Here is a 27579-nt window from a genome sequence, read left to right on the forward strand (position 1 = left end):
CAGACCATGGTATTCTCTTCCTGATTTTCCTTGCATTTAGAAAATGATCTATTTGTGTTGTCCTGTTCAATAATGCAAAGCATGAGGAGGGGGTAGTTTTGTGATCTCTCCCCCAGTCTCTCGGATATATGATAATAAGAAGTAGTGGTTGGGGAATGTCTTATTTAATATGCTTGGGATGAAATGTGGTTCTGAGTCCCTGGAAACAGCCACACTGAAATGCTGAGATCAGGGCGTGACAGGCACAGAACGCCACTGAAATGACAACCACAGGCACATTCTGAAACATGAATATTTACTAACATAAATAAACAGTGTTTTATAACAAAAGGCACAGATTTTCAACTATAAACAATGGAAAAATATGTACAATTTCCACATAGGGAATCAACCGGCAAGTGCACAGTTGGTCACCTCAGTGACCTTCCTTCCAAGTCATTCCACCAGTTAGGAAGTGTCCAGATTTTACCTCTCCCACACAAACTGAGAGGTTTGTGGCAAGGAGCAGCACAGGCCGTCAGATGGACACGGTGCTGCTGACCTCCTCATACTGGATGATGAAGTAGGGGTAGCTCTGGTCATCGTTGAAGATGACAAAGATCTGGGGCTCGAAGTAATTGTCCACGCAGGAGTCGTACAGGTCGCTGGTGATGCTGCCGGGCTCCACGGGCGGCGGCCTCCTCATGGTGTGGTTGCCCACCGTGTACCTGCCCGTGAGCACCTTGGCCAGGAACATGAAGTGCACGCCCTTGGGGGAGCGCTTGGAGAAGTTGTGGGAGTAGCTGGCCTTCCTGGCAAAGTAGCTGCCCTGGCCGAACATGGTGGCGTGCTTGCCGCACACGCGCGGGTCGAAGTTGTGCTTGCAGATCCCGTCCACCACGTCCTGGGACGTGCCGTGGAACAGGTGCCGCTCGTTCATGATCCTGTCCAGCCCTGACATCTTCTTGGACATGTACTCCTTTTTCCTGGAACACAAAATGGGAACGAAGGTGAGCGTTTGCTGCAGGTCTCACCACGGTATCACCCTCTGGGAGAGTTCAGCTGTGAGAGGAGATGCAAATCCCTCTTATACAAGTCCTCCTCTAGGAATATCCATTATTAAAGAACTGCAATTCTCTTACCTTTTATACTTCTCCCAAAGGAACTGGTTCTGCACTCGCAGGATTTTCAAAATCCTGTATTTGGTCTCTGGCACAGTCTTGTGGAACAGGTTGTAAATGGTTCTGTAGCTTTTGTCTTCCTTCAGAACAGGCACTTGGATGAAGTCCTGAGCTGGATCCATTCCAATCCAGGTCTCGGGGTAGAAGCTGGGACAGGTGACAGCAGCTGGGGACAGGTCGTGAGCGGCGGCGGGGTCGGAGCACGGCGAGGGCACGGCAGAGCTGCCACCCAGGGTCCTGGGGAGGGACAAAGGTTGTGCTCAGACACCCTCAGCAGCCTCCAGTTCATCCCCAGCGGGGCTGAAAAGCCTCTGATAACCATGGGAGTGTCCAAGGCCACGTTGGCCAGGGTTTGGAGCACCCTGGGACAATGGGAAGTGCCTGCCTGTGGCAGGGGGTGGCACTGGATGGGATTTAAGGCCCCTTCCCAAACAGGCAGATTCTCACTGCCATTTACACAGCCCGAGGTGGATTTGCATTTGCAGCTGGTTATTTTCCTGCCCCTCCTCTGGGAATGCTGCCTGGAGAACAGGCAGGGCCGAGGGAGGGAGCTGTGGCCAAGATGCCCCATGGATGCCAGGAAAAAGCCCTTGGGAAAACCAGCAAAGGAGACCAGCAGGACCCTGCTCCTACCCCTGCAGCTCTGTGCAATCCTCACACTCTGGCAGCTGCTGAACTGGGAGAAGTGCCCTTGGTGGTTCGTGTTCCCTGATCCCACCTGAGAGAGCAGCCCTTACTCAGCTGAGTAACTCCTCACTCCCTGGATTCTCCCCCCTGTGCCAAGGGGACCATTGGGACCGCGTGGCACCTGCAGGGCCCTGGCTCACACCAGCACAGCTCCTGCAGCTGCAGGAACACGTGGGGCCAGCTCCAAAGTCCACCAAGGAGGATTTTCCCAAAGCGTTTCTCTGGGAAAAGCTGCCAACCCTTCAGTGCCCTGGGGCAGGCAGCAAGAGAGAGCCTGGCTGCTGCCAGCCCAGGGTGGAGCTGCTCTCCAAACCCCACAGATGGCCAGAAACCAAATCAAGCCCAAGGAAAAGCGTTGGGAGGGGAAGTTTAGTGGAAAAAGGTCTATTTTTAAACCAACACATGGAAAGCTGTGACAGCCCTCCCACTTTTCAGGGCAGAAACACTCTCTGAGTGTTCTCTGGCTGCTCCCTCCTGCTCCAGGCCAAGGCCAGGATTCCCTTCATTTGCATGGATTTGACTCAACTCCAAGTTCTTCTCACTGGTTATTAACAGCTGAGCAGAAACCCAGAAACTTGTTCTACAAATTGCTAATAAAATAGCAATCCAATACCAAAGTGGGCATTTGTTTTTAATTTGGTGTTCCTCTTTGATGGGCAAATGGGTAAAAAAATATTCCTGTAGGGCCTCACTCACACTGGACTGGAAGAGCAAGCAGAGATTGCCAGTAAATTGTGGATTAATGAGGAAGAATCAAATCCAATAAAAATCCTGCAATCCCTTGTTGTACTTTGTTCAGTTCTTCTGACTGGTGTAAAATATTTATGTTATTTATTCTACAGGGGAAGCCATTAAAAAGTCAACATTTTTCATTCCTACTCAAGGATTCTTTTCCAATTCTAGAACAGATTTAAGCAGGTGGGAGGTGAGGGAAAGAACAAATCTCAGGTAGCATCATGTGGGAAGCGGAGGCAACACTGTCTCCTGAAGGATAGATCCAAGGATAGATCACATAAATATTTAAAATACTCTTGTTCTTGCCAATAATCCATGATTTTAAGTGAGCTTTACAAGGTCTTTGGATAAATAAAATCAGAATGAAGTTTGGTACAGAACAGAATCTCAGATTTTAGCCTCTAGGTTTGGTAGCTGGCACAGACAGTTCTGGTCAATCCCTCACGAGTGTGGAGCCCTCAAGGTCCATGAAAATTAGCTGGGAATTAGTTGGGAATTGCATAATTTTAGCAGTGGTAAAACAGGAGCCCTGAAATCCTCATTTTTCATTAGGATGAGAAGCAGGACTGCTCAAACCAGCACGTCCACTGGTGTTTTACTGGCACCCTCCAGTTTCTCTCTTATAACCTGGGGTTTCCTTCCTGTAAAACCCTCAATCTAAAAAACCCTCAATCTAAAAACACCTCTCAGCCCACGTGTGCTGAGGCTGTGACCAAACCCCAGAGGGGTGAGGGCTCTGTGAGCACACCCAGTGCTCCCACTGAAGCAGCACGGGATGGTTTGGGCTGGCAGGACCTCCAACCCCATCCAGAGCCACCCCCTGCCATGGCAGGGACACCTCCCACAGCCCAGGATGCTGGAAAATGGACGGGAATTGGGCAAAGCCAATGTTCCAACATCCACAAGGCACATTACACATTTAAACAAGGAGTTCCTCAGATAAATGTTCCTTTGGAAAGTGGCTGAAGGGGAAAAAGCTGCCAGCATGACCCAGATTTTGGGTTCTCGTTCCCATTTCCCACTCAACAGACCCTGCTCCATGTTACAGCCCAGAATTAAACTCCCCCATCCAGCCCCACGTGGAGCAGTGGGAATGGCTCAGTTTTGGGGATACTGCAGGAAGGGCAGTGGGAATGGCCCAGTTTTTGGGATACCTATTGCAGGAAGGGCAGTGGGAATGGCTCAGTTTTGGGGATACTGCAGGAAGGGCAGTGGGAATGGCCCAATTTGGGGATACTGCAGGAAGGGCAGTGGGAATGGCTCAGTTTTGGGGATACTGCAGGAAGGGCAGTGGGAATGGCTCAGTTTTGGGGATACTGCAGGAAGGGCAGTGGGAATGGCTCAGTTTTGGGGATACCTACTGCAGGAAGGGCAGTGGGAATGGCTCAGTTTTGGGGATACCTACTGCAGGAAGGGCAGTGGGAATGGCTCAGTTTTGGGGATACTGCAGGAAGGGCAGTGGGAATGGCTCAGTTTTGGGGATACTGCAGGAAGGGCAGTGGGAATGGCCCAGTTTTGGGGATACCTACTGCAGGAAGGGCATGAGCAGCAGGCAGGAGCGCAGCAGGGGCCTCCTCTTGATCTCCCTGCGGAAGCAGGAGTTCTGCTGGAAGCCATCCTTGATGTTGAGGATGTACTGGTTGTGCCAGGTGATGAAGCGCACCTCGCGCAGCCCGCGGCAGCTCGCCTCCTCAATCAGCCTCACCACGGGCTGTAGGGGGAAACGGGGGGAAAACAGAGGGGAAAAACGGGGGGAAATGGGGGGGGGAAATAGGGAAGAACAGGGGGAAAATGGGGGAAAAACAGGGGAGAAAAACGGGGGGAAAATGGGGGAAAAACAGGGGGGAAAAACGGGGGGAAAATGGGGAAAAAACGGGGGAAAAATGGGGGGAAATGGGGGGAAAACACAGGGGAAAACCGGAGGGAAAACCAAGAAAAAACCAGGGGAAAACAGGGGAGAAAAGGAGGGAAAAACAGGAAGAAATGGGGGAGAAAGGGGGGAAAGGAGGGGAAAACGGGGAAGGAAAATGTACACATGAGAAACCATACGCTCCAAAATTCATATTCCTGTTCTACACTGCACAAACCCAGCTCTCCTCGCAGCTGAAACACCCTCACTGTGTTATTTGTGGTGTTTCTGCTCAACTCTCTGCAGGTCTCACACTCAGGAGTTATTTCTGGGACTGCCAGCACTGATGAGGTTTCACTCCAAACATCAGCCCAAGGGCTGCACCCCACAGCTCGGGCAGTGCATGTCCTGCCTCAGCAGAGCTCTGGGGACAGGGAAATCAATTCAAAGCTGCCAAGGTCAATGGAGGTGCTGTTCTGAAGGCTGTCCCACTGCCATAAAACCAAATCAGGCTCCAGAAGAGCTTCCCTGGTACTGCCACAAGCTGGTTTGTCCCCTGGAGGGACAGCCTGGCCAGCCCTGGTGTCTCTGATGCTTCCAGGGTAACTCAAGTCACAGGATCACAGACCCACAGCCCAGGCCAGCAGAGCTGTACCTTCACTGCTTTCTCAGCTCAACACTGACTCCTCGTCCTCACAGGATCCCCAAATCTGCTCCCTGAGCAGCTGCAGAGGAACCAGGCTGAGCATGGATGTATCAGAGTGTGCTGCAGCCCAGCAGCAGGGCTGGGAAGGGCCATACCTCGGAGTACTCTCTCCAGCCAAAGTGGTCCCTGCAGAAGTACTTCCACACCGTGTAGCAGTTGGAGCTGGAGCTGGGGCAGGAGGCTGTGGACAGGCGCCGCATTTGGTCGAACTCTGCGCTTTCATAAAACTTCATAAGGTTCAGATCCACCCAGCACTCCTGGCCCCTGGGGAAAATGGGAGAAAGAGACAATTCTCACCTTTTGTATGCCATTAAACACGTGGTTTTCAGCACAGAGGGACAAAACCTCAAACCCAGCAGATGTCTGAGGTGTAGAATCCCAAAATGGTTTGGGTTGGAGGGAGCCTAAATCTCATCCAGTGCCACCCCTGGGACACCTCCCACTGCCCCAGGTGCTCCCAGCCCCTCTGTCCAAGCTGGCCTTGGGCACTGCCAGGGATCCAGGGGCAGCCCCAGCTGTGCCAGGGCCTGCCCACCCTCCCAGGGAACAATTCCTAATTCCCAATATCCCATCCAGCCCAGCCCTCAGGCAGTTTAAAGCCTTCCCCTTGTCCTGGCACTAAGTGCCCTTGTTAAAGGTCCCACAGAGACTGGAGAGGTGAGAACAGATTTCTGAAGAATTTCTCCTTACCAACTCACCAAATAAAGGTCTCTATTTATAAAATAAAGCAGTTCAGTGGAACTGTTTGCACAGCGAGAATGAGCACGTTGAACTTTCAGAAGAACAGGGCACACAACCCAAATTTGGTGCTGCAGAACAGCACAATTCAAAATAAAACCCCACAAGCTCTCAACAGCAGAATGTAACCCCAATAATAAGTTTCATTTTCTCTGTTCCCTAAATGTAAGAAATAATAGAAGGTGTAAACTTTGCAGGACACTGGACTGAGCAGGTTCCTTGACTGGCAAGTTTTAGTACTGATAGATGTTTTCAGACTGGTGCAGCCACAACAAGGATATTTGGGCTCTTCCTCCCATCCTTCTGCAGAACTGCAGCCCAGTCTGTGAATCCCCCGGGCTCTTTCCCCCCAGCAGGACAAACACTCTCCAGACATCACGTACACAGAGATGAGCACAGAAATCAGTTTGTGAGTGCTCTGGGAGGAGGATGTGTGGTTTGCAGCTCCTCTCCGAGTTCGGGAACGTGGCGCCAGTTACTGCAAACAGGTTCAGAAAAACAGAAACGCTGCGAGCAGCAGGGCCCAGCAGGAAATGAGAGCTGCTCCCAGCAGAACAGCTGTGAGACACAGCACGGCTCACGGCCCAGCTCCCTGCCTGCTGAAACTGCTGAGCTTCTCTCTCTGACTCAACCAGTTCCTCCCTGCACCAGCAACAGCCCGGCGGCCCCCGGAGCTGCAAAGGGCCCCCGAGGAGGCACGAGAAACGTTTGTGCTCAGGGCTGGGGGAGCCACGCTGAGCTCAGCCACTGCACAGGCACTGACACTGCTGCTGACACCAAGGCAGCAGATCTTATCTCCTTGGTGCACTTGATGGAAGCTGCAGGGGAAGGGCCCTCCCACAGACGGGCCCAGCTTTGGGTGGGGGGCTGAGTGTTCAAACTCCTGTATGAAACCAAACATCACTTAAAGGATATTGGTTTCAAAAGAATCATGGAAATCACAGATTTGGTTAAATTGGAAAAGATCCCGCAGACCATTGAGTCCAACCATTCCCCCAGCAGTGCCAAGGCCACCACTGACCATGTCCCCAAGTGCCACCTCCCCAGGGCTGTCAAACCCCTCTAGGGATGGGGCTCCACCAGGCAGCCTGTGCCAGGGCTGGGCACCCAACCAAGGGTTTAATTTGGAAGCACAGGTACTGAAATAGCAACAGCAGAGCTCAGACAGCAGAGCCAATGTGCTGCCATGGAAAGGCACAGCAGGAGGAAAGGCCAGGAACGCTCCCAAGGGATGTTCAGCAGCAGCTCTTCCCAACACAGCAGTGGGAGCACAGCAGGAACCAGGACTGGGCTGTGCCAGGCACACAGGAACGTCTGCAGCAGGGCAAGAGCACAAACAACCCCTCTGAGCCTGATCTTATCAGGGCCTCTCAGTTCAAACCCCAGAGAGGGGCACCAGGGCCAGGGCAGCACGTGAGTTTCAGATTTTACTGCATCTGCCCTCTCATCAAGTCATGCTGCTCTCTGTGGTGACCCTGGGCCACGTGGGAGGTGACACCTCACACTGGGGAAAGATGCTGCAGACACATTTCCCTCTCAGCTCAAAGGCTCTGTCCTCAGGGGACAAAAGAACCCAAAAGCAGTGACTTTTCTGCTTTTCCTGTGTTTATTTTTTCAAGGCTGGAAACACTGTTTTCCCCTGCCTTTACAGTTGGTGACTGGGGTGCTTGCAAAAGCAATCTTCTGGAATTTTCACAGCCAGGGGGGCAGTTTGTGAACCTGAAACAACTGCTGACACACTGGCCTGCATATGTAGGTGTACATGTACAGCTTGGATGAATGCCTGGCAGGGGAAAAAAAATTAAAAAAAAAAAAAAAAATGTTCCCCCCACTCTGGATCAGGAAGTCCTTGAGGCAGGGCTGCTGGAGGAGAAGAGGCTGTACCAGAAGTTGTTTGTTCTTCCCAGGAACCCACTCCTGGCCACTCCTGAACATGAGGTCCTGGGACAGGGGGGCTGGGGTGTAGGCATGGGTAAGCTCTCAAACTCCACAGCAATGAGGATGTCGAACACATCCCCCCCTGCCAAGGATTGCACAGGCACCCTATTTCCTAATTGCAACCCCAGCTGTTTGCAGGGCAGCACAAACAGAGTGTCCTGTGCTTGCTGGGCTCCAGGGCTCTGAGCTGCTCGGGATGTGGATGAGTTTGGGATGTGGATCTGTTTGGGATGTGGATGTGTTTGGGATGTGGATGTGCTCGGGATGTGGATGTGCTCAGGATGTGGATGTGCTCGGGATGTGGATGTGCTCGGGATGTGGATGTGCTCGGGATGTGGATGTGCTCGGGATGTGGATGTGCTTGGGATGTGGATGTGCTCGGGATGTGGATGTGCTTGGGATGTGGATCTGTTTGGGATGTGGATCTGTTTGGGAGGGGTTGCTTTGTTTGTTTCATTGCTAAATCGGTGGAAGATGCTCCTGGCAGGGGTGGGACTCGATGACCTTTAAGGGTCCTTTCCAACCTGAACTGTTGGTGTTTTAGAGGAGCACAAGCACAGCTCTGAGAGGCTGCAGGGCTGGTACAGGCACGGAGCCTAAAGCTCACCCAGTGCCACAGGCAGGGACACTTCCCACTGTCCAGGGCTGCTCCAAGCTGGCTCTGGGCACTGCCAGGGACCCAGGGCCTGCCCACCCTGCCAGGGAGGAATTCCTTTCCAACATCCCACCTACCTCTGCCTTCTGGCAGTGGAAATTCATTCCCTTTGTCCTGTCATTCCAGGCTTTTCCTAAAAATGAATGCTCCCCATCACGCCTTCCAAAACCAACTTCCCCAAAGAAACCACTCCTGTGTACACATGACTACAGGAATCAGATTCCCAATTATTACTCATCCTTCTGATTCAACAACTCGGAGCACCCAGCAGGAAGGAGCCTCCCGATCACTGCTCCTGCTGAGCACAGCATTGTCACAGCCCTTTTGTGTCCCTGGGTGCAGGCAGGGCACTCCTGTCACAGCACCCAGCCTGCTGCCCTACCTGGGAGCAGCTCCTGAGAGCAAGCCCTGATCTCCGTGTCAGGAGGGGCTGCTTTATGGCCAGGCCAGGCTGACCTCAGCCAGGTGACAGCTGTTCCCCAAAGTGCAATCTGTTTGTTGACAGGAAACAAGAGCGGGGATGGCAGCGATTGCCGGCTCCTCGCGGCTCAGGGCCTCCCTGCCTTTGTACAGCTCCGAGCCAATTAGTTCCATTTCATATGGAAATGGTGCTGCCAAGTGCAGCAAAAAGGAACCCACACAGCACAAGGCAAACACTTCCAAAAGCACTTCAGGAGTTTCATTCGAGGCTCTGTGCCTCGCATTCCTGCTGGAAAGGAATGAAAAGCAGCTCCCAGCCACTCAGAGGGTATAGCCAAGAACCTCCCCCAAACTCAGACACAGGGACTCTCAGCTGCTTTCCCATCTCCCTGTTATCACTAACACACGCCTTATCTCACACGCTGTGGCACTGTGTGGATGACACGGAAAACTCCTGAAATTGAACCGTTTGATGGGCCAAGGACCTGCAGAACTCCCCACACAGCTGCTGCCCCAGAGGCTGCGCCTCTGCCCCATCCCTGGCAGTGGGAAGGTGGAACGTGTCCCTGCCAGGACAGGGGTGGCACTGGCTGGGCTTTAAGGTCTTTTCCAAGCCAAAGCACACTGTGGTTCCATGATTCCATCCTGAAATGCCTCCACCGTGCTCTGTATGATTTTAACACGTCAGGCACATTCTGTCAGCACCAGAGGAGCAGCCATCCCACACACAGAGGAATGAAGGAAAACCAGTTTCCTGTACATTTTGTTGTGTCCATGCCTCTCCTTCCCAGTCCCTTCACATGCCCCTGATAACTGCAGTGGAACACTCTGTATTTACAGAGTCATGGAATCACTGAGGTTGGAAAAGCCCTCCAAGAACACCGAGTCCAGCCCAGCCCAGAGCACCGAGTGTCACATTCATCATTCCTGGGACACCTCCAGGGATGGGCACTCCAAACCTCCCTGGACAGACCCTTCCTGTGCCTGGCCACCCAATCCAGGAGAAATTCCTGCTGATACCCGAGCTGAACCTTCCCAGGACAGCTCGAGTTTCCTCCTGTGCTGTCATTTCCTGACTTCACCCAAGGGCCAGGGGTGAGCACAGGGAGAACAGCTCCCAGCAGGACACGTCCCGCTGCAGAGCCACCTGCTTTTCCCCACTGCAGCCATTCCACTCTGGCCCCTCTCCCAGCAACAAGGAGCCATCCCATAAACTCACAGAAATTCAAAGGAATCCCATAAACTTACAGAAATTCAAAGGAAAATGGGAAAAGGAAAGAAATCAAAGCAACAGCAAGAAGCTGCTGTGTCAGGCGAGTGGGGAGCCCTTTTTGCCAAGAGGAAAAGTGGAATTTTCAGCCAAAGCAGGGGGAACTGATGGGTCAGGAACTGCAGAGTTGTTTTAAACAAATCCTGCTGTAATCTCTAATGCTGCTGCTTGTTTTGAAAAGCAATGTGTGCATGATGGGACAGGTGTGTGAGCGTGGGGAAACCTGCTCAGCTCCTCAGCCAAGTATTTCACCTTAGCAAAGAGCATCTTAAAATATCCCAACGTGGGCATCTCCTGCTGGAAAGCAGCACTTGGCACTGCTCTCTCTTTGCTGAAAGCTGGAACTTCTCCCAGGGCCTCTCCTCACATCCATGAAGAAAACTGAGTGCTCCTAAGTACTTTAACCTGCTTAAACTGATGTTCCCCCATTTGTTTAGATAGCTTGGTATGTGGCTCGACATACTTGGCAGACTCAAGAATACAAAAAAACACATAAGTAATTTATGATTGTAGTTTGAGGCCAAACTGCAAGAAGCAGCTGAAGGAGTTGCATTACAAAGTAACTAAACAAGGTTTACCACTCCTCTGAGATCACATTCCCTTAGGTGAGAGGCAACAACTTAATGTGTATTTTACATTACTCATCTCAATAACTTATCTCCATCATTACTCATCCCAATAATTAAGAGGAAGGAAGGTTTATATAAATAGCTCCTTGAAGAACACCCTGATTTAGAGCTCATTCCCTAATTGAGCTGATGGCCAACACTTTGTGGAAGGGCCCAGCGCCCTGGGGGCAGCGGCGGTGCCAGGATCATTGCAGCCACCACACCCCAGAGCTGTGGGACACGGAGCAGCACAAACAGCAGCCTGGCTGGGCAGGCAGAGTGCTGAGCAGGCGTTTCCTCTGGCTGCCAGGGAGCAGACAGGCCTGCAAAGCCCGTCTGACCACGGCAGATTAATGGCTTTAACAAATAACGCTGTAACCATGGGACGCGGCACTGGCGGGGCACGGGCACAGCTCCGGGCTGCCACTGCCAGGGCACACAGCTGGGGACACTGGGCACAGGGACACAGGGACACTGCCACCAGCCTGAGTACCACAGGGCATGGGCACAGCTCTGGGCTGCCACTGCCAGGGCACACAGCTGGGGACACAGGGCACAGGGACACAGCACAGGGACACTGCCACCAGCCTGAGTACCACAGGGCATGGGCACAGCTCTGGGCTGCCACTGCCAGGGCACACAGCTGGGGACACAGGGCACAGGGACACAGCACAGGGACACAGGGACACAGCTCGGGGCACTGGGCACAGGGACACTGCCACCAGCCTGAGTACCACAGGGCATGGGCACAGCTCTGGGCTGCCACTGCCAGGGGACACAGCTCGGGACACAGGGCACAGGGACACAGCACAGGGACACTGCCACCAGCCTGAGTACCATGGGGCACGGGCACAGCTCCGGGCTGCCACTGCCAGGGGACACAGCTGGGGACACAGGGCACAGGGACACAGCACAGGGACACAGGGACACAGCTCGGGGCACTGGGCACAGGGACACTGCCACCAGCCTGAGTACCACAGGGCATGAGCACAGGTCCGGGCTGCCACTGCCAGGGGACACAGCTCGGGACACAGAGACACAGTACAGGGACACAGGGACACAGCACAAGGACACTGGGCACAGGGATACTGCCACCAGCCTGAGTGACCACCAGGCACCTGGGGCTCCCCACACCTTGCCAGGTGTTCCTCACAAGGTGATGTTGCATAAGAAGCAGCTGCCGATGATGCACACTAAAACATTGACCTCCCACCTCAAAACCTGGCTTAAAACCTTGGCAAGCCAAAGATCCAAGGAGGATTAGACTCAAAGCTTGAAATCAGAAGCTCTGGTCCTAAATAGAGCTTCACTCCAAAGGTCTCACTGACACATATCCAGCCATGTAGCTCTTCCAAGGTTGGAGGGGATGTTAAACATCAGCTGATCCCACCCCTGCCATGGCAGGGACACCTTCCAGGGATCCAGGGACAGTCACAGGCCCTGCCCACCCTCCAGTGAGGAATTTCTCCCCAACAGCCAGTGTGAATCCGCAGTTTGGCAGAACCCACTCAGCCCAGCAAGGCCAGGTCTGTATGCCAGGCTCTGAGGGCTGGGTCCCACGGGGCTGTGCCCAGCCCAGGCTGCTCCTGTCCCTTCCCTCACGCTCAGGGAACGTCCTGTCCCTGGCACACACCTGTCCCCAGCTGGATCAGACAGGCAGAAAGCCATGTGCCAGCAGCCCCAGCAGGCTGGGACCTGCACAGCCAGGGCAGGGAGATGTCACTGCACAGCAGCCTCCCAGCCCGGGGGTGACTAAGCCATGACCAAGCACTGTGTCCTTTCCCATCAATCATTCCCAAGTCCATCCTTTAGGACACAGAGCTCATGTGCATTGATGGATTCGGTGACACAACTTCTAAAAGAAAACCATTTGCTCATTGACACTGAATTCAAAGTTAAATCATTTAATGGGCTTGTTTCTGGCTGTGCTGTTTTGTTTTCAGAAATCATTTCTAACACTTGAGAAATAAAAGTTCCTCTGTTGTAAAATACAGTAAATTTTATCTGCTATGCACTTAGCTTTTTATTTTAGATTTTATTTTTATTAAAGACTGGCATATTTCTTCAAGACAATTCTATAAAATGTAGTTGTTCCCTACTACATACCCTACTTCATTTTCACTTCAGTGTGGGGCATCCATATTCTAATATTGCCATCACTAAAAAGGCCCTGGCACAGGATGCCTGGAGAAGCTGTGGCAGCCCCTGCATCCCTGGCAATGCCCAAGGCTGGGCTGGACACTGGGAGCACCTGGGACAGTGGAAGGTGCCCATGGTAGGGTTGGCATTGTGTGATCTTTAAGGTCCCTTCCAACCCAAAACAGTCTATGACAAAGGCTGAATTCAGTGTCTAATCCAACATCAAATTAAGTGAAAGTAAAGACTCACGCTGACTTTAAGCACTAGATTTGGTCTGGCACCAAATGAGAAATCTCAGCTGAATAAATGAAAATAAAATATTGAGAAAGTAGGGATATACTTCAGGAACTGAAAGGAAGAGGCAGTGAGCAGAACCCCCACGGGCTCAGGTGGCAAAGGCAGAGTGAAGTTTTCACTCCAGAAATGTCACTTTGAACTGGAGTTGTGCCAGCCTGGCAAACTTCTCCTCTCTTATCTGCCCTGCCACAACGTGCACCACACACTTCCTCCCAAAACAAAAAAAACCCAAACCAAACCAGTCTGCACCCTGCACTAACTGGACCCTGCAAACATCACTGTTCCCCACTGCTCCTCGGACTGGAACATGCAGGGGAGGAGCTGAAGAATGAGCTCTCGGGGTGCAGGAGCCCACACAGGTCACACAACCACATCAACCTAACAGCTGCTGGCTAATTTTAGAAAATGAGTCAATAAACAAGCTGTACAGGGAAAACAATAACTTCAATAACTGCTTTAACAGTGGAGATGATCAGCATTTCTGACCGTGTGGCTCAGGCTGCTCACAGGGAACGAGCTGGAACATCCCCATTTACTGACAGTGATGTGACCCTTCCCAAGGGCCCTGCAGAGCTCCCCTCTGCTTTAGCTGCTGGGGAGGGAAGGATGCAGGCTGTGCTCACAGTGACACACAGCAACTGCTCTGTCATCCCTGTCCCCAGCGCTGCCAGGGCTTTCATGCTGCCACTTTGTCCAACACAGAGGAAACACTAATTAGGAACGCCAAGAACAAGCACAGCATTCCACAACAGTCTCTGAATTCCTACTGAGCTGAAGTTTTCTTATTTCACACACTCCAAGTCCTCCAGCTTCAAAGAACACATTCCAGATGCTAAATTACAGTTTTACAAGTGTACAAAATTTTTTGTCCAGTTAAACTTGTTGGATATAAATCAAGAAACACCATGCCAGTGTTTATAACACGCTTGGACACAAGTATCAGGAAAAAAAAGGCACATCCTGTTATATTTCTGCACCCTTCCCAGCAAGGGAGTAGATTCAGTTACCTACCGATACTTGACTTTGATCTTGTCGTTGTCAGGGTTGCAGTAAAGCCTCTCCAGGTGCTCCTGGGAATCGTTGGTCACACTTTGCCACCTCTGGGTTGCTGTCCTCCTCACCTGCCAGTGATAGGGTAGCACCGTGTGATGCTTGGGACAATCACTGCCATAAACACAAGTGCCCTGGAGAAAATCCACACAGATTTCAATCCCGTCCTCCTGGTGGGTGTGATACTGCAGCTGGTTCAAGAGCTCAAACACCAGGTCAAGGGAAGCTTCTTCACTTTTGTCCTGGAATATCCCAGCACTGAATTTATTGCTCGGGGTCAAGTTGTATTGCATTGGACAGCTGTTCTCCTGGAGTAAGCCAGATGTGTAGCTTTCCAGAACCTTGTCAGGGAACAAAGGACAAGCTGCACCATCAGCAGCACTTGGGTGCAAAGGATGATCCTGGAATGATTCATTACCATTATCAGCAGCAGTTCCAGGAGTTTCTGGGGAGAAACCTTGCTCTCCTGACTGCACGTCCTGCTCAGGATGCCCAGGGGAAGGACGAGCTCCTGGCAGCTGACCCTGCACATCTGGAGCTGCTGGCATCAGCACAGTCACATTATTTTCTGTCTGAGGGCAAGAGGTACCGAGGTCCAGAGTCTTTTTCACAGCAGGTTCACATAAATCACCATGGCCCCCACGCTGGCCTCGGGGCACAAAGACCCTGTCCAAGGCCCCAGCTCCCAGCAGGCTGGTGAAGATGGGCCGCAGAGCCCGCAGAGTTTGTGTGTCCAGTCTCTTCTGCACTTGCTGCTTCTTCTTGAAGCAAGGCTTCACCGGGGGGATCTTATCAGCCAGCCTCACCTGGGGAGAAAAGTCTTGTGAAGGAGAGCACTTCATGGCTGGGCAGGGAACCTGGGGCACCACGCACGCCGGCTGCGGCTCGGTGTCCATCGGACACAGACTTTGCTCTCTCCAAATCACTTTCAAACGTCCCAGAGCCTCCCGGGAACCAACCTAGGGCAGAAAGGAAAACAAGACAGTTAATCTCTCTAATTGCTCATGGTTGACACGAACAAGATCACCCCTGGAGAGGATTTTGAGCCAGCAACAGCAAACTCCTCCCCTCGCTGTGACTGCGGGTAGCCCTTAGGCACGTAAAGCATGAAAACAGCTAAAGTCAGGCTAATTAATCCCAAACCCACACTCCTCCTCTCCCGGCACATGCAGGCTCTGAGACACTCCGGCACGCACACGCAGTCCCCCGAGGGTGGGCAGGAAAGGGGGATGGTCCGACGCCTCCTCCCTGTCAGGATGTTCCACAAACGGGAGCGCTTGGCTTCGTTCTATCCCACAAAAGAGAACACGACAGCGCTGATTCCTGTGCCTCCCTCACACACAGACCTGAGCAGCATGAGACACGTCCCCCGCCCGCATTTCAGACATTCCTGCACCGTTTCCTCTCCCACCGGAGGAGCAAACCTACACGGTTCCCGTTCCACTGGCATGTGTCCTCCCTCGTGTCACCTCCCACGGCCCGGCGGAACCGAACCGCTGCCTGCGGAGAGCCACGGCCAACTTCCCACGGACTGCGCCGTGCGGCCCTGCCGGGGCTCCCGGGATCGCAGAGTACCCAGCCCGGCCCTGCCGGGGCTCCCGGGATCGCAGAGTACCCAGCCCGGCCCTGCCGGGGCTCCTACCGGGGCTCCCGGGATCGCTGAGTACCCAGCCCGGCCCTGCCGGGGCTCCTACCGGGGCTCCCGGGATCGCTGAGTACCCAGCCCGGCCCTACCGGGGCTCCCGGGATCGCCCCCAGCCCGGCCCTACCGGAGCTCCCGGGATCGCCCCCAGCCCGGCCCTGCCGGGGCTCCCGGGATCGCTCCCAGCCCGGCCCTACCGGGGCTCCTACCGGGGCTCCCGGGATCGCTGAGTACCCAGCCCGGCCCTGCCGGAGCTCCCGGGATCGCTCAGCTCCCAGCCCGGCCCTGCCGGGGCTCCCGGGATCGCTCAGCTCCCAGCCCGGCCCTGCCGGGGCTCCCGGGATCGCTGAGTACCCAGCCCAGGATCGCTCCCAGCCCGGCCCTGGCCCTGTCCCTGTCCCCGCCCTGTGGCACCCGGCGTGACACACCGGCTCCTCTCGCCACGCTGGGCACCAGGAATTAAAACTGGGCAGGGAAGCAAATAGAAGGGTGATGGTTACTCAGGAACCGAGAAAGGCATCGCTTGCAAGCTGCAGAATTGTATTATTTTAAAGCACAAATAAGCAGTGTGTCTCGCACGTCACCAAAAGCAAGTGCTATGCCTTTTAATCAGGAATCCTGTAATATTTGATTATATCTAATTAAACCTTCTTCAGTCTCGCATGCAGGCTCAATGCTCAGAGTGGAGCACATTAAGGATTACTTCCTGGATAAATGCATTCCGACCAAAGTTACTCCTCGCTTCAAAACAAAATCCAAAACTGCAGAGAAAATTTGGAAATAATCTCTTACTACTGATGATTTCCCCTGGAAAATTTCTCATTGAGCCCTCTGTATTTTGGAACATTCATTTATAAGGCTTTTCCATTTCCCTGGGAAACAGCACGTCACAATTGCCAGGAAAAAGAAAAAAAAAAAAAAAGTTGTGCCTCTCCAGTTTTCCCATTTTTAGATTAAATTTAAAGCAACTGGTACATCTGTTTGGCATTTAACCCCAAAGTAATCGGCGTATCTTTTATTCTTCCACAGACACCAGGCAATTCCTCCAAACCACCAAAGGCACCTTCAGGTAACTCCAAAGGTTTAAAAATCCTCGACTCCGGAGAGAATGAGACGTTCCCGTAGTTGCAGCCCAGGTCTCCCTGCCCTGGCGAGGAGCGAGAGGATCCGCCAGGGCTCAAGGATCCCTGCAGCGCCAAGGTGCTGAGCAAGTGACTTCTGATCTCCTTCAGCCATACCTTCGCTGCCATTTCAACATTCATATTCCTCGCTCGACCAGCATTTAAGTTTGGCTGCTATTTTTACAGCAGCGCCTCAGTGAGCAGAGCCGGATCCCCCAACGGCTCTAAAAATAAAGCGGCAGGAAGGACGAGGCTCAGCCCTGCCGCAGCAGCAGCAGCAGCAGCAGCAGCGGGAGCGCTCCCGCAGCGATGCTCCCGCAGCCGCCGCTCTCTGGCCGGGGCTCGCTCCCCGAGCGCTCGCCATGGCACGCGAGCCGCGCCTCCTGCGCACTGAAAGCCGCTCCGCCGGTCGCACACGCTGCAACAACCAACAAAGGACGCGGAGCCCAGACACAGACCCTGAGCGCGGCCGAGCTGCCGGGCAGCCAGCCCGCAGCTGGGACCTACCGGCGCGGGCTCCCTCGGCGCTGCTCCCGCCTTCTGACCCAAATCCACGGTAACTCCAGAGCGAAATCACTTTTCAGGTGGGGGGGGGAGCTGCAATAAACGCGGCGGGCGGTGCCGGGACACCGTGCCCGCGGCCGGTGCGGGGTCAGCACCGCCGTGTCCGCACCGAGGGCCGCGTGCGGCCGCGCATCCCGCCCTGCCTCGCCCGGCTCCCCCGGCTCGCTCTGCCGCCCGTTTAAATAGCGCTGCCAAGGCAGCCGCGAGGGCAGCGCGGCCGGGGCGGAGCGCGGGCGGGCAGGGCCGGTTCCCCGCCCCGGGGCCGGTCCCCCCGCGGCGCCGGCCAGGCTGCAGCACGCCCCGCGCCGGTGTCAGCGGCCTGAACCGAAAGCGCCGCCCGAGGCCGTTCCCGAGAGCGATAGGACGGAGAGGCCCCTTCGCGTTTCGTTTATCACGCACCGAGCGTTTCGTTTCGGGCCGGCGGGGAGGGAGCGATGTCCCCGAGCACGGCGCTGCGTGCGTGGGGCTCGCACGCGAGCCGGGGACGCGCCGTGTCAGCCCGGGCGCTCCAGTCACGCAGCACCGAGGAACACTCCGTCCTCACGGAAGGCGAGCACGGCTCCCTGAGCCTCCCCGCGCCGCCGAGCTCTCCTCTCCAGCCGCGCTAATTAATGAGTAAGAGACAACCAGGGAGCCCGTCCCAGAACAAAGTCACCCTGACTCACTCGGTGCACCCACACGCAGCCCCTGGCACGGCGCTGCCCCGATCGGGGCTGTGCTCCTGCCGGTGACACACTCCGGAAAAGCGAGCGTGGAGTGGAACTGGTTTCCCGGAGAGGCTCTGCCTGCCCCAGCCCGGAAAGTGCTCAAGGCCAGCTTGGAGGCGGCTTGGAGCAACCTGGGCTACGGGAGGTGTCCCTGCCCATGGCAGGGAGTGGAATGAGACCGGTTTTAAGGTCCCTTCCCAACCTAAGCCGCGCTGTAACAAGGCACTGGAGGCAGCTCTTGTTTGTTTACAGAGTGTTTTATAGGTGGGATTGGTTAAGAGCAGCCAGCCCCACTGTGTCCCAGCCGTGCCCGGGCTGTCGCCGTCTGGCTGTACGTGTGCGGGAGCACGGCCGGTTCAGCTGTCCGTGCCGGCCTGGCATGCTTCCCTGCTGAATCACCGCCTGCTCCCGGAGAAACCCCAGCGGGGCACGGCCAGCCGCTCACACGGACACCAGCCACAGCCGGCGCATCCACAGCGCTAATAACGGCCAGATAAGATAACTTGGAAAGGAGGCAATAACTTCAGCGTGTAACACTGGTGTTGATGACACCTATTGTATCATCTGCCCGGAGAGCCTCTGACTCCCCATCCCTGGAAATGTCCAAGGCCAGGTTGGACAGGGCTTGGAGCAACCTGACCTTTGGAAGGTGTCCCTGCCCAGGGCAGGGGCTGGATCAAGATGAGCTTTAAGGTCCTTCCATCCCAAACCGCTCTGGGCTCCCTCCCACAACTCGTGTTCTTGTTTTCTTTCTAAAGCCAGTCTTTCATTCCTTGTGCCCAGTGACTTTATGAAATTACGCACACAGAAAACAAAGGCAGCTGGAAGGAAACTTGTTTTAAGGTGGCACAAACTGTACAGCACAGTTGGAAAATATTGCACAGCTGCATTTAGAGTGCAGGTAGGATATGCCATTTCCCCAACAAATTACAGAAATGGAGCTCCACAGAATCACAGACTTTCTGGGGTAGGGAAGGACCTTATAGCCCATCCAGTCGCACCTTCCACTGTCCCAGGCTGCTCCAAGCCCGGTCCAACCTGGCCTTGGACTTCCAGGGATGAGGCAGCCACAGCTTCTCCATGCCAGGGCCTCCCCACCCTCAGAGGGGAGAATTTGATCCAATCTAAACCTACTCTTTGTCAGTTTGAAGCTGTTCCCCCTTGTCCTGTCCCTCCATGTCCTTGTAAATAGTCCCTCTCCAATGCAGCTGGAGAGAGAATGACTCAAGAGAGGCTGAGTAAAGGTGGCATCTATATCTGCAGGAGCTGAAAACAAATTATCATCTATAAATTAATTGAGCTCTTGAGTGTCTGAAGCATCAGACAGAGCCTCCCAGTCTGTCTGGACTGGAGCGTTCCTGAGCAGGGTGACTGGGATGTGTCACATCCTCGTTCAGGGAGAAGGAGCTGCTCACACACACTTGTATTTATGTGCCACCACCAGAACAGAAATTACCACTTTGGAATGGCTCCCTTCACGCATGAGCTATAAATAAGAGGCACATATGGCTGATCTGCACAGTGGGATGGGCACAGCTCCCGCTGCACTGGGGCTGGGAGGATGGAACCAGGCAAAGACAGAGGCTGGAATAGCCATCCTTCCCCAAACAAATATATAATTAAAGGAAACACAGCACACCAGACCCTTGGACACCCATTTCTGAGGCCACCCAACACAAATATAGAAAGAAACTCTGACCACCATGAAAGCATGATCTCATCTTTAAATACATGTTTAAATCTTAAGCAAGAGAAAGAAAGATTTAATTATTTCTTTCAGATGGTAAACGGCCCCAGCTGAATACAGCAATTTACAACTCTGACTTGCAAATACAGGATAATCAGTATGCACACTTGGATTCGCTGATGAAAAGAGGGGAAACATCTGACTTAAATGTTTGTGATAAAACAACAAAGCTCTCAGGCTCCAACACATTTTTTTCTAATGACAGAACTCCTTTTCCACCTCAACTCTTGCACAATGAACATTCTTCACTTCCTAGAACACATCCCAGCACAGGAAAGTTCATTGTCCTTTCTAGCGTTTCACACAAGGCAACAAACAGCACCGTGCTGACAACTAACAAAGGGATCACAGAATGGTTTGGGTGACAAAGACCTTAAATCTCACCTCATTCCCACCCCATCCGTGGCAGGGACACCTCCCACTGCCCCAGGGTGCTCCAAGCTCACTCCCTGGCCTTGGGCACTGCCAGGGATGCAGGGGCAGCCCCAGCTGCTCTGGGAATCCCATCCCAGCCAGGAATTCCCAGTTCCCAATCTCCCACCCATCCCTGCCCTCTGGCAGTGGGAGCCATTCCCTGGCTCCTGTCCCTCCATCCTTGTCCCCAGTCCCTCTGCAGCTCTCCTGGAGCCCCTTCAGGCCCTGCCAGAGGCTCTGAGCTCTCCCTGGAGCTTCTCCTCTCCAGGTGAGCCCCCCCAGCTCTGCCAGCCTGGCTCCAGAGGGGCTCCAGCCCCCGGGGCATCTCCTTGGCCTCCACTGGCCTCTCTCCAGCACCTCCACATCCTCCTGATGGTGTTCCCCAGATCTGGGGGCAGCTCTGCAGGTGGGGTCTCACCTGAGTGGGGCAGAATTTCCCCTCCCCTGCTGCCCACGCTGGGGCTCAGCCCAGGGCATGGGGCAGGGAAGGTTCTGGGCCAGGTCAGGCCATGTGGAGCTCCCAAATTCAAATCCTCAGGGCAGCTCCCAATGCCTGGATTTGTGCTTTTTCATCCCAGTGCTTGATGGCAAATGGTAATGCCCTGCAAACACCACCCCAAGCTCTACCAGGGGAGGAGAGCACCCAGGGAAAGGAAAGGTCAAGGATGCAGACATTAATTCCAAGTTAACAGGAGGGACATTAATCCAAAGTGAACAGGAGGGACAAGGGAACCTGTGATGTGCTGGCTGTGTCTCTGTGCTGGGAAATGATGCCAGCCAGGTTTCACTGATGGGAAGGAAGGGGCAGGAGGGCAGCAGAGTTCATTCACAGCTGCACTCAGGAAGCCTTGGCTGGACTGACACCTACTGGGCTCACCCTGCTGTGGTCAGTCCTCAAGACAAGGAAGGCAGAAACGTCACAGTCAAAACATGTCAAGATGAGATTCTCTATTTATTAAATTCATTAATTAATTTCTATTCATGATAATGATTTTCTATTCATTCATTTGGTTCTGTTCATTCATTCTATTAATCTCCAGACCTTATCTGTTTATACCTGATAATCTAGAGCAGGTCAATGGAAGAAGGTGGTGCTAGTCTTTAAAATAAAAATTGTCTTGCTGGTTACATATTCACTGGGTGTTGGGGATTTTTTAGTAAACCTCATATTTTTCTTTTTTACACTGCTCAAAAGAAAAGTCCCAAAACTAGAGTGGTTCCAATTAATCAATGAAACCATTTGAATTCAGACCCAGCTTTTACATTTGCAGCTGGCAGTAACCAAAGTAATTAATTTGGTTTCAAGTTCTCCCTCTTTTAACATCTTGTACTAGTAATTAAAAGTTTTGAAAGCACAGCACGCTATTTCTCCCACTGAATATCAAGTCTGGTAAAAACAGCATTTATCAGTCATGTATTGTGCATGAGTATCACCACACCTCTGGTTATTTCACTGTCAAATAATCTTATCTCAGGAAGTGGTTAGGATAGATGAATTTGGACAGGGAGCACGTGTTTCCGAGGTGGGCCCTTTTCCTGCAAATTTGTCAGGAGTTAATCATTTCTGCAGAGGTATTTTAGTGGCCCAGGCAGAGGAATGGACCCTGACCCTTGGCCATGAGCAGACACCACCTCTGTGCTTTCAGGATGTCAGCACAGCAGCACCATCCAGAGAGCTGGGTCACTCCTGACTATCTCATGGAACAAGAAATCATTTGGCACAGAGCTTGTTTCTCTTTCTGTTCTATCACTCACACTCAGGTCAGCAGTTTCTCCAGAACTCAGCCTTCTAGATAGAGTTTCCTTCTGCAGCTGGACCAGTCTGAGGGGGAAATTAATGATGTTTCCAAACTAAAACAATAATATTTAAAAAAAATCCCTACACTTTATTTTTAAAATGCATGTAGTGAGCACTTGCAGGGAATCAGGGACAGACTGAGACCAGGTGACACTGGACACCAGAAAGTACCAGACTGGAGGGACACTCTGGGACATTGAACTGATTTGCTGAAGCACCCACCCGATTTGGAAGTTGGTGTAAATACCCAAATTAACACATTAAATGAGTCAAAACATGGCCACAGTGGGGACAGGCTCATCTGGTTTAGATGGGATTTTGTTGAACTGCTGCACCCTCTCGTGGAAGTCTCTTAAATCCTTGTAAACCCTGGAAATTTATTCAAGGCCAAAGCAACACTTACCAATCCTTAACAAACTGATTCATAAAACACCACTGAACTTTTGAGACTTTTTAAGGATAATGATGATTCTGGACACTTCCCACGTGGATCCTGCCACCACGTGGGCAGTAGGGTATGGATGGCAGTGTTTTAGTCCTTCTCCTTTAGGCCAACTCCTTTTCAAACTAAACAAACTGGGAATGTTCCTTTACAATGCAGTGTTGGCCAGCCAAAAGCAAAATATTTTCTAAAATCACCAGCTAGTTCTACCTAGCACATAGACAGGTCACTATCTACATTCAAATAAATAATGTAATTAACACTTAGCTCCGTTTTACTAACAGGTAATTTACTACGTACATGCAAATAAAGTTCATTCTTCAACCCCAAATTCCATCAAATTAACAAAAGGATGCCTGGAAGGTAACAGCACTGGCCTGTTTTACATGTGACAACCAGCTAAGAGCTGCTGCTGGAGAAGCTGAAGGTGTGAATGAAGATCCCTGTAGATATCCCTGGAAAAGGTCAATCCTACAAGAGTAAAGGGAGAGGCCTTGTAAATTTGAATTCCTCCCAGGCTCTGCAGGAGTCAAACAGCAAGGAGGGAAACAGGACAGGAGTGTAAACACCTTAAACTGAGAATAACATAACTGAATGGACAAAATCAACGCTAAATCCAACAACACTTTTTCTTGTAAGATGAAGGAACTGAAGGACCAAAATGTGAGGCTCAGGGAGCAGCTGGGTGGGCCCAGGCTGCAGAACACCTAAATAAAACCAGCCCTAGGATGATGCAGAAACAGCCAAATGCCTGCTCTGCTCAGCAGCTGTTCTTGGAAACAGCCTGAAGCGCTGTGAGTAGGAGATGCTCTGCTCTGCAAATGAGAATCTGGATTTGGACATTTCTTTCCACAAGAGTTCTGTGTGGGAGCACACTAGAAATGCTTTATTCCTGGGATTCATCCATCTGTGTGTTGCTGGATCCAGCATTCCTGAAGGGTACAGGATACTGCCTTGCTGTGTTCATTCTGTTCATGACTTTTTATCTTTCCCATTTCCTAAAGTTTTTAAAATTAGGAAAAAAAAAAAAACTTGGAAGGTTTTTTTTCTAACCAGGCTCAGGTTGAGCCACGATTGGTCAGCTGGATAACACAAATTTTCTGTGGATGCATAAATCCCCAACTGTTCCAGGAGATGAAGCAGTCAGTAACACCCCCTTCTATTCCCCCAGCCAAACATTCCTCACGTGGCACTTCAGCTTTAGCTCATGCTTCTTACTTTAGGTATTAGCACTGTAGGAGCACTCAGCACAAGGGTGCTCAGCTCTTCTGACCACACACCACAGGCCAAAATGTTCCTGTGGCTCAGGCCCAGGTGCTTGCCAAGCTGGAGGCTGCAGGAGTGGGGAAGGCTGGAGAAGACCCAGGTGGGAAGTGGCAGCAGCACCCCGAGCCCTCCATCCCACAGTGCTGAGGCGGGTGCCAGGATGACACATCCTGCCTCAGCAATGCCATCTGCCTGCTCCCTCCCACTGCCAGGGATCCAGCCTGCTGAGCTGCACCAGGATCCTCACCTCACCCATCCCAGCGTGGCATCACACGCAGCCACTGCGGGGCTGCTGCCCAAGGGACACAAGCTCACTGTCCCCCATGGACATGGCTGCTTGACTGCCTTTGTGCTGTGGTTATTTTCCAAACAGTGCCTCTGATGCTGCTTTGCAAAAGTGGCCAGTTCCAAACTGTTCCCAGAATAAATGCTGAGCAAGGCTGAATCTATTCCTAGACATGATTTCATTCATGTGGTCCACAGGCACAAGAACCTTAAAAATGCTAAAGAAGGAAACTGGAGCAGATGAGACCATTTCAAGACATCAAAAAATGGGTCACATATGCTACACGCTGAGCTTCCCTCACTGACAGCAAATGCCACAGAAATCCAGCATTTCCCCAGATTTAAGAAATGATTGGCACCTCTTTTGGGGGCTACATTCCAGTGGAAAGTGTCCCTGCCCATGGCAGGGCTTGGAAGGAGATGAGCTTTAAGGTCCCCTCCAACACCAATCATTCTGGGATTCTAAACCACATGGAGGGACTGATTTGTCTGGAAAATAACACAGATTATAGCTCCAATTTTAAACCTCAGACACCACAGAATGTTACAGAGAAAGCACAGCACACAGGAGAACTGGAAAGCCTCTCACTCACCCAGTTCTCACACACAGGGAGAAGCTGCTCAGCTCATGAGTGTCACGCTCATCCAAAGGAGGTTTTCCTTGGTATTTAAACAATTCCCCATCAGCTGATCCCAAACTCAGCACATTAATCCCTTCCTGCATCATAAATTGCAGTAATCTGACACAAAGGTGCTTTGACTCTATACACAGGTAAGTGGCAACAATAAAATAAACAAAGCAAATCGTGCCAGGAAATGTCACTGCCCTCGTTTAAATTTTCCAGCTTAGTCCACCTATAAATTTGGGGGAAAAGCAAGAGGAGTGAAGACAAATCCATGTATTTTCAGAATATTTATCACTGCTGCTGTGCTTCAGAAGAAATTTGATAAGAAACCTAATTGCTAAGTTACAAAGACAACAGCATTCATTTTCCTATTACCAAGAGAACTTTTGCTTCTTGGTCAAGGAGCCATTGCTCCTCTGACCTTGATGCCTCACATTTCCAACAGCTTCTGAATGAGATGTAGCCAAGATACAAATGTAGGCACTTAAACAAAACCTGGAATTGCTTTGTTTATTGTCAAATAAATAAAGTGGTGGCCCTGTGTATTTTTGGGAAAGCATCTGTGACATTCAGGGTATGAAGCTCTCACTGTACACAGAGTTCTGCCTGAGGCCACACTTTGCCAGTGGCAGGGGCTTTAAAAAAGCAAAGTGCTCATTTGTTTTTTCAAGAAAATCTTTCATCATTCCACTGCCTAAATCAATGTCCTGTTTCATCCCAATGGGGAGACAGATGGTCACTGGGCAGATTTCATTCCAAAATGACAGCATCCTTCCCATGTAAGCCAAACCAAGAACAAAAACACTTAATTGCATCCCACCACAACACAAAACAAATTTAGCCAGATGAGAGGAAGGAAGAAATCTGGGCAAGGGCAGAAATAATGACTAATCTAAATCTTGAAACCATCTTAAAGTTAATTTACCCCACAGTTTCCAACTACTTTATACAACTCCAAGCATGCTCTTTAATAAAAAAATCCATGATTGGCAGCATTGATTAATTACTGATGTTTTCTACTGGAATCACAGAGTGGTTTGGGTTGGGAGGGACCTTAAAGCCCATCCAGTTCCACCCCACAGCCATGGGCAGGGACATTGTGGGTTTAACCTGTTTTACAAATAAACCAACCCAGATCTCCACTCTTGCTGAAGAACCATCCTCAGCACACGTCTGGGGATGCCACCTGTGGGCAAACTGCCTTTCCCAGTTCCTGTGCATCCAGGAACTGCTGACAGCACTTCAGGAGAGGCTCATCCATCCCTGGCAGTGTCCAAGGCCAGGCTGGGCAGGGATGGTGGAAGCTGTCCCTGCCCATGGCAGGGCTGGCATGAGCTGAGCTCTAAAGGCCCTTCCAGCCCAGGCCATTCCACGATCCCGTGCTGAGGGGAGGGCTGGCTGCCTGCTGTGGCAGCAGGGGAGCTGCACACCTGCCCTCTGTGCACAGGGGTGGCCACAATGGTACTCACAGGTGCTGTTGCTGCTCCTCAGAGCTCCTGAGCTTCATCTGACGGGCTGGTGCCTCCGCAAACGCAGCCTGGGCATCCCTGCAGCAGACAGATTGCCCAGCATGGGGGAAGGCCTGGCTAGCAGAGGTGTAACTCCCATAGCTGCTGCAGATAACATGACATCAACAGATCCTGTTAGCACACTGCATCAACACACTCTCCGTCTGAAAATCTGCTCTGCTTGGTCCTGGGGATTTATTATGAGCTCAGAGTCCTACTGCACTCGAGTGTTGTATAAAGCTCTATCACAATGCATTCCTTCTGATCTTATTTAACCTCATTTAAATTTAATCTCATTTCCATGTAACATTTCCTCATGGCATGCACAGAAAGTGTTTTCTTGGAAGCAGAGAACGCTAGTAACTGGAGGGAAATAAAGGGGGGAGATTACTTGAATTAAATTTTAGAGAAATACATGCTTTGCTAAATGAAGTTGACACCAAAACGTTAAAGAGATGAAGAGAATTGGCAGTCCAGGGGACAAGGAGTGCTGCAGCCAGCCCAGGCCATCGGGACAACGCCTGTACCCCACTGGCAAGTGCTCCCCATGATGCTGGACACTGATGTTCATCCCCAACACCTCTGCGGGCAACCTGTCACCACAAACTGCAGAGGGAGCGTTAAAAACAGTGAAAAACAGGGCACTCTGCACTGCCCCCCAAGCCGGGCTGGAGCTGTGCAGAGCAGCAATGGTTCTAAAAGCCTACAACAAGACAGAAACACGGCTGTGGGAGCTGCAGGGTGGGGTTTATCACAGCGGGGGAAAACACGAGAGAAAACAGGGCCCATTTCCAGTGCTTCCCAGCAGAGCTGAGACAGCCCGGAGGGATCCCGGCCCGCCGGGAACTCACCTGCCTCGGCCACGCGGGCAGAGGGGCTACATCGGGACGGGATGGGAACGGGTTAGGAACGGGATGGGATCGGGGTGGGACTGGCACAGGGATCGGGACGGGATCGGCACTAGGATGGGGATGGGATCGGGATGGGGATCGGACCTAAAATCGGGGCCGGGCTGAGGGAGGGGAGCGGGCCGGGCTCGGGGCCGGGCTGAGGGAGGGGATCGGGACAGGATCAGGCCGGGCTCGGGGCCGGGCTGAGGGAGGGGATCCGGACAGGATCAGGCCGGGCTCGGGGCCGGGCTGAGGGAGGGGATCGGGACAGGATCGGGGCCGGGCTGAGGCGGGGATCGGGCCGCGCTCCGGAAGCG

The 27579-nt window shown here is 52.4% G+C and overlaps 2 protein-coding genes across 4 annotated transcripts; one reads left to right on the top strand and one right to left on the bottom strand.

Moving 5' to 3' along the window:
- Nucleotides 1–278: 278 nt before the first annotated feature.
- TIPARP (TCDD inducible poly(ADP-ribose) polymerase) lies at nt 279–27569 on the bottom strand. Of its 3 annotated transcripts, none has more exons than XM_066556459.1 (7): nt 27224–27569; nt 26334–26474; nt 14214–15211; nt 5233–5401; nt 4112–4293; nt 1122–1397; nt 279–965 (listed from the first exon to the last, which is right to left on the bottom strand). In XM_066556459.1, the coding sequence occupies exons 3-7, from the start codon at nt 15146–15148 to the stop codon at nt 518–520; spliced, it is 2010 nt and encodes a 669-aa protein (XP_066412556.1). In that variant the 5' UTR covers nt 15149–15211; nt 26334–26474; nt 27224–27569; the 3' UTR covers nt 279–517. The 3 variants fall into 3 exon arrangements, with proteins under 3 accessions (XP_066412556.1, XP_066412555.1, XP_066412557.1); XM_066556458.1 differs by having other exon boundaries at nt 26334–26477; XM_066556460.1 differs by lacking the exons at nt 26334–26474; nt 27224–27569 and adding an exon at nt 17523–17722.
- LOC136560445 (putative cuticle collagen 80) lies at nt 15419–16124 on the top strand. Its single transcript, XM_066556255.1, has 2 exons — nt 15419–15464; nt 15637–16124. Exons 1-2 carry the CDS (start codon nt 15419–15421, stop codon nt 16122–16124), a joined length of 534 nt encoding a protein of 177 aa, XP_066412352.1.
- Nucleotides 27570–27579: the final 10 nt, after the last annotated feature.

Source organism: Molothrus aeneus, chromosome 10, assembly GCF_037042795.1.
Source record: "Molothrus aeneus isolate 106 chromosome 10, BPBGC_Maene_1.0, whole genome shotgun sequence".
NCBI classification, from domain to species: domain Eukaryota; kingdom Metazoa; phylum Chordata; class Aves; order Passeriformes; family Icteridae; genus Molothrus; species Molothrus aeneus.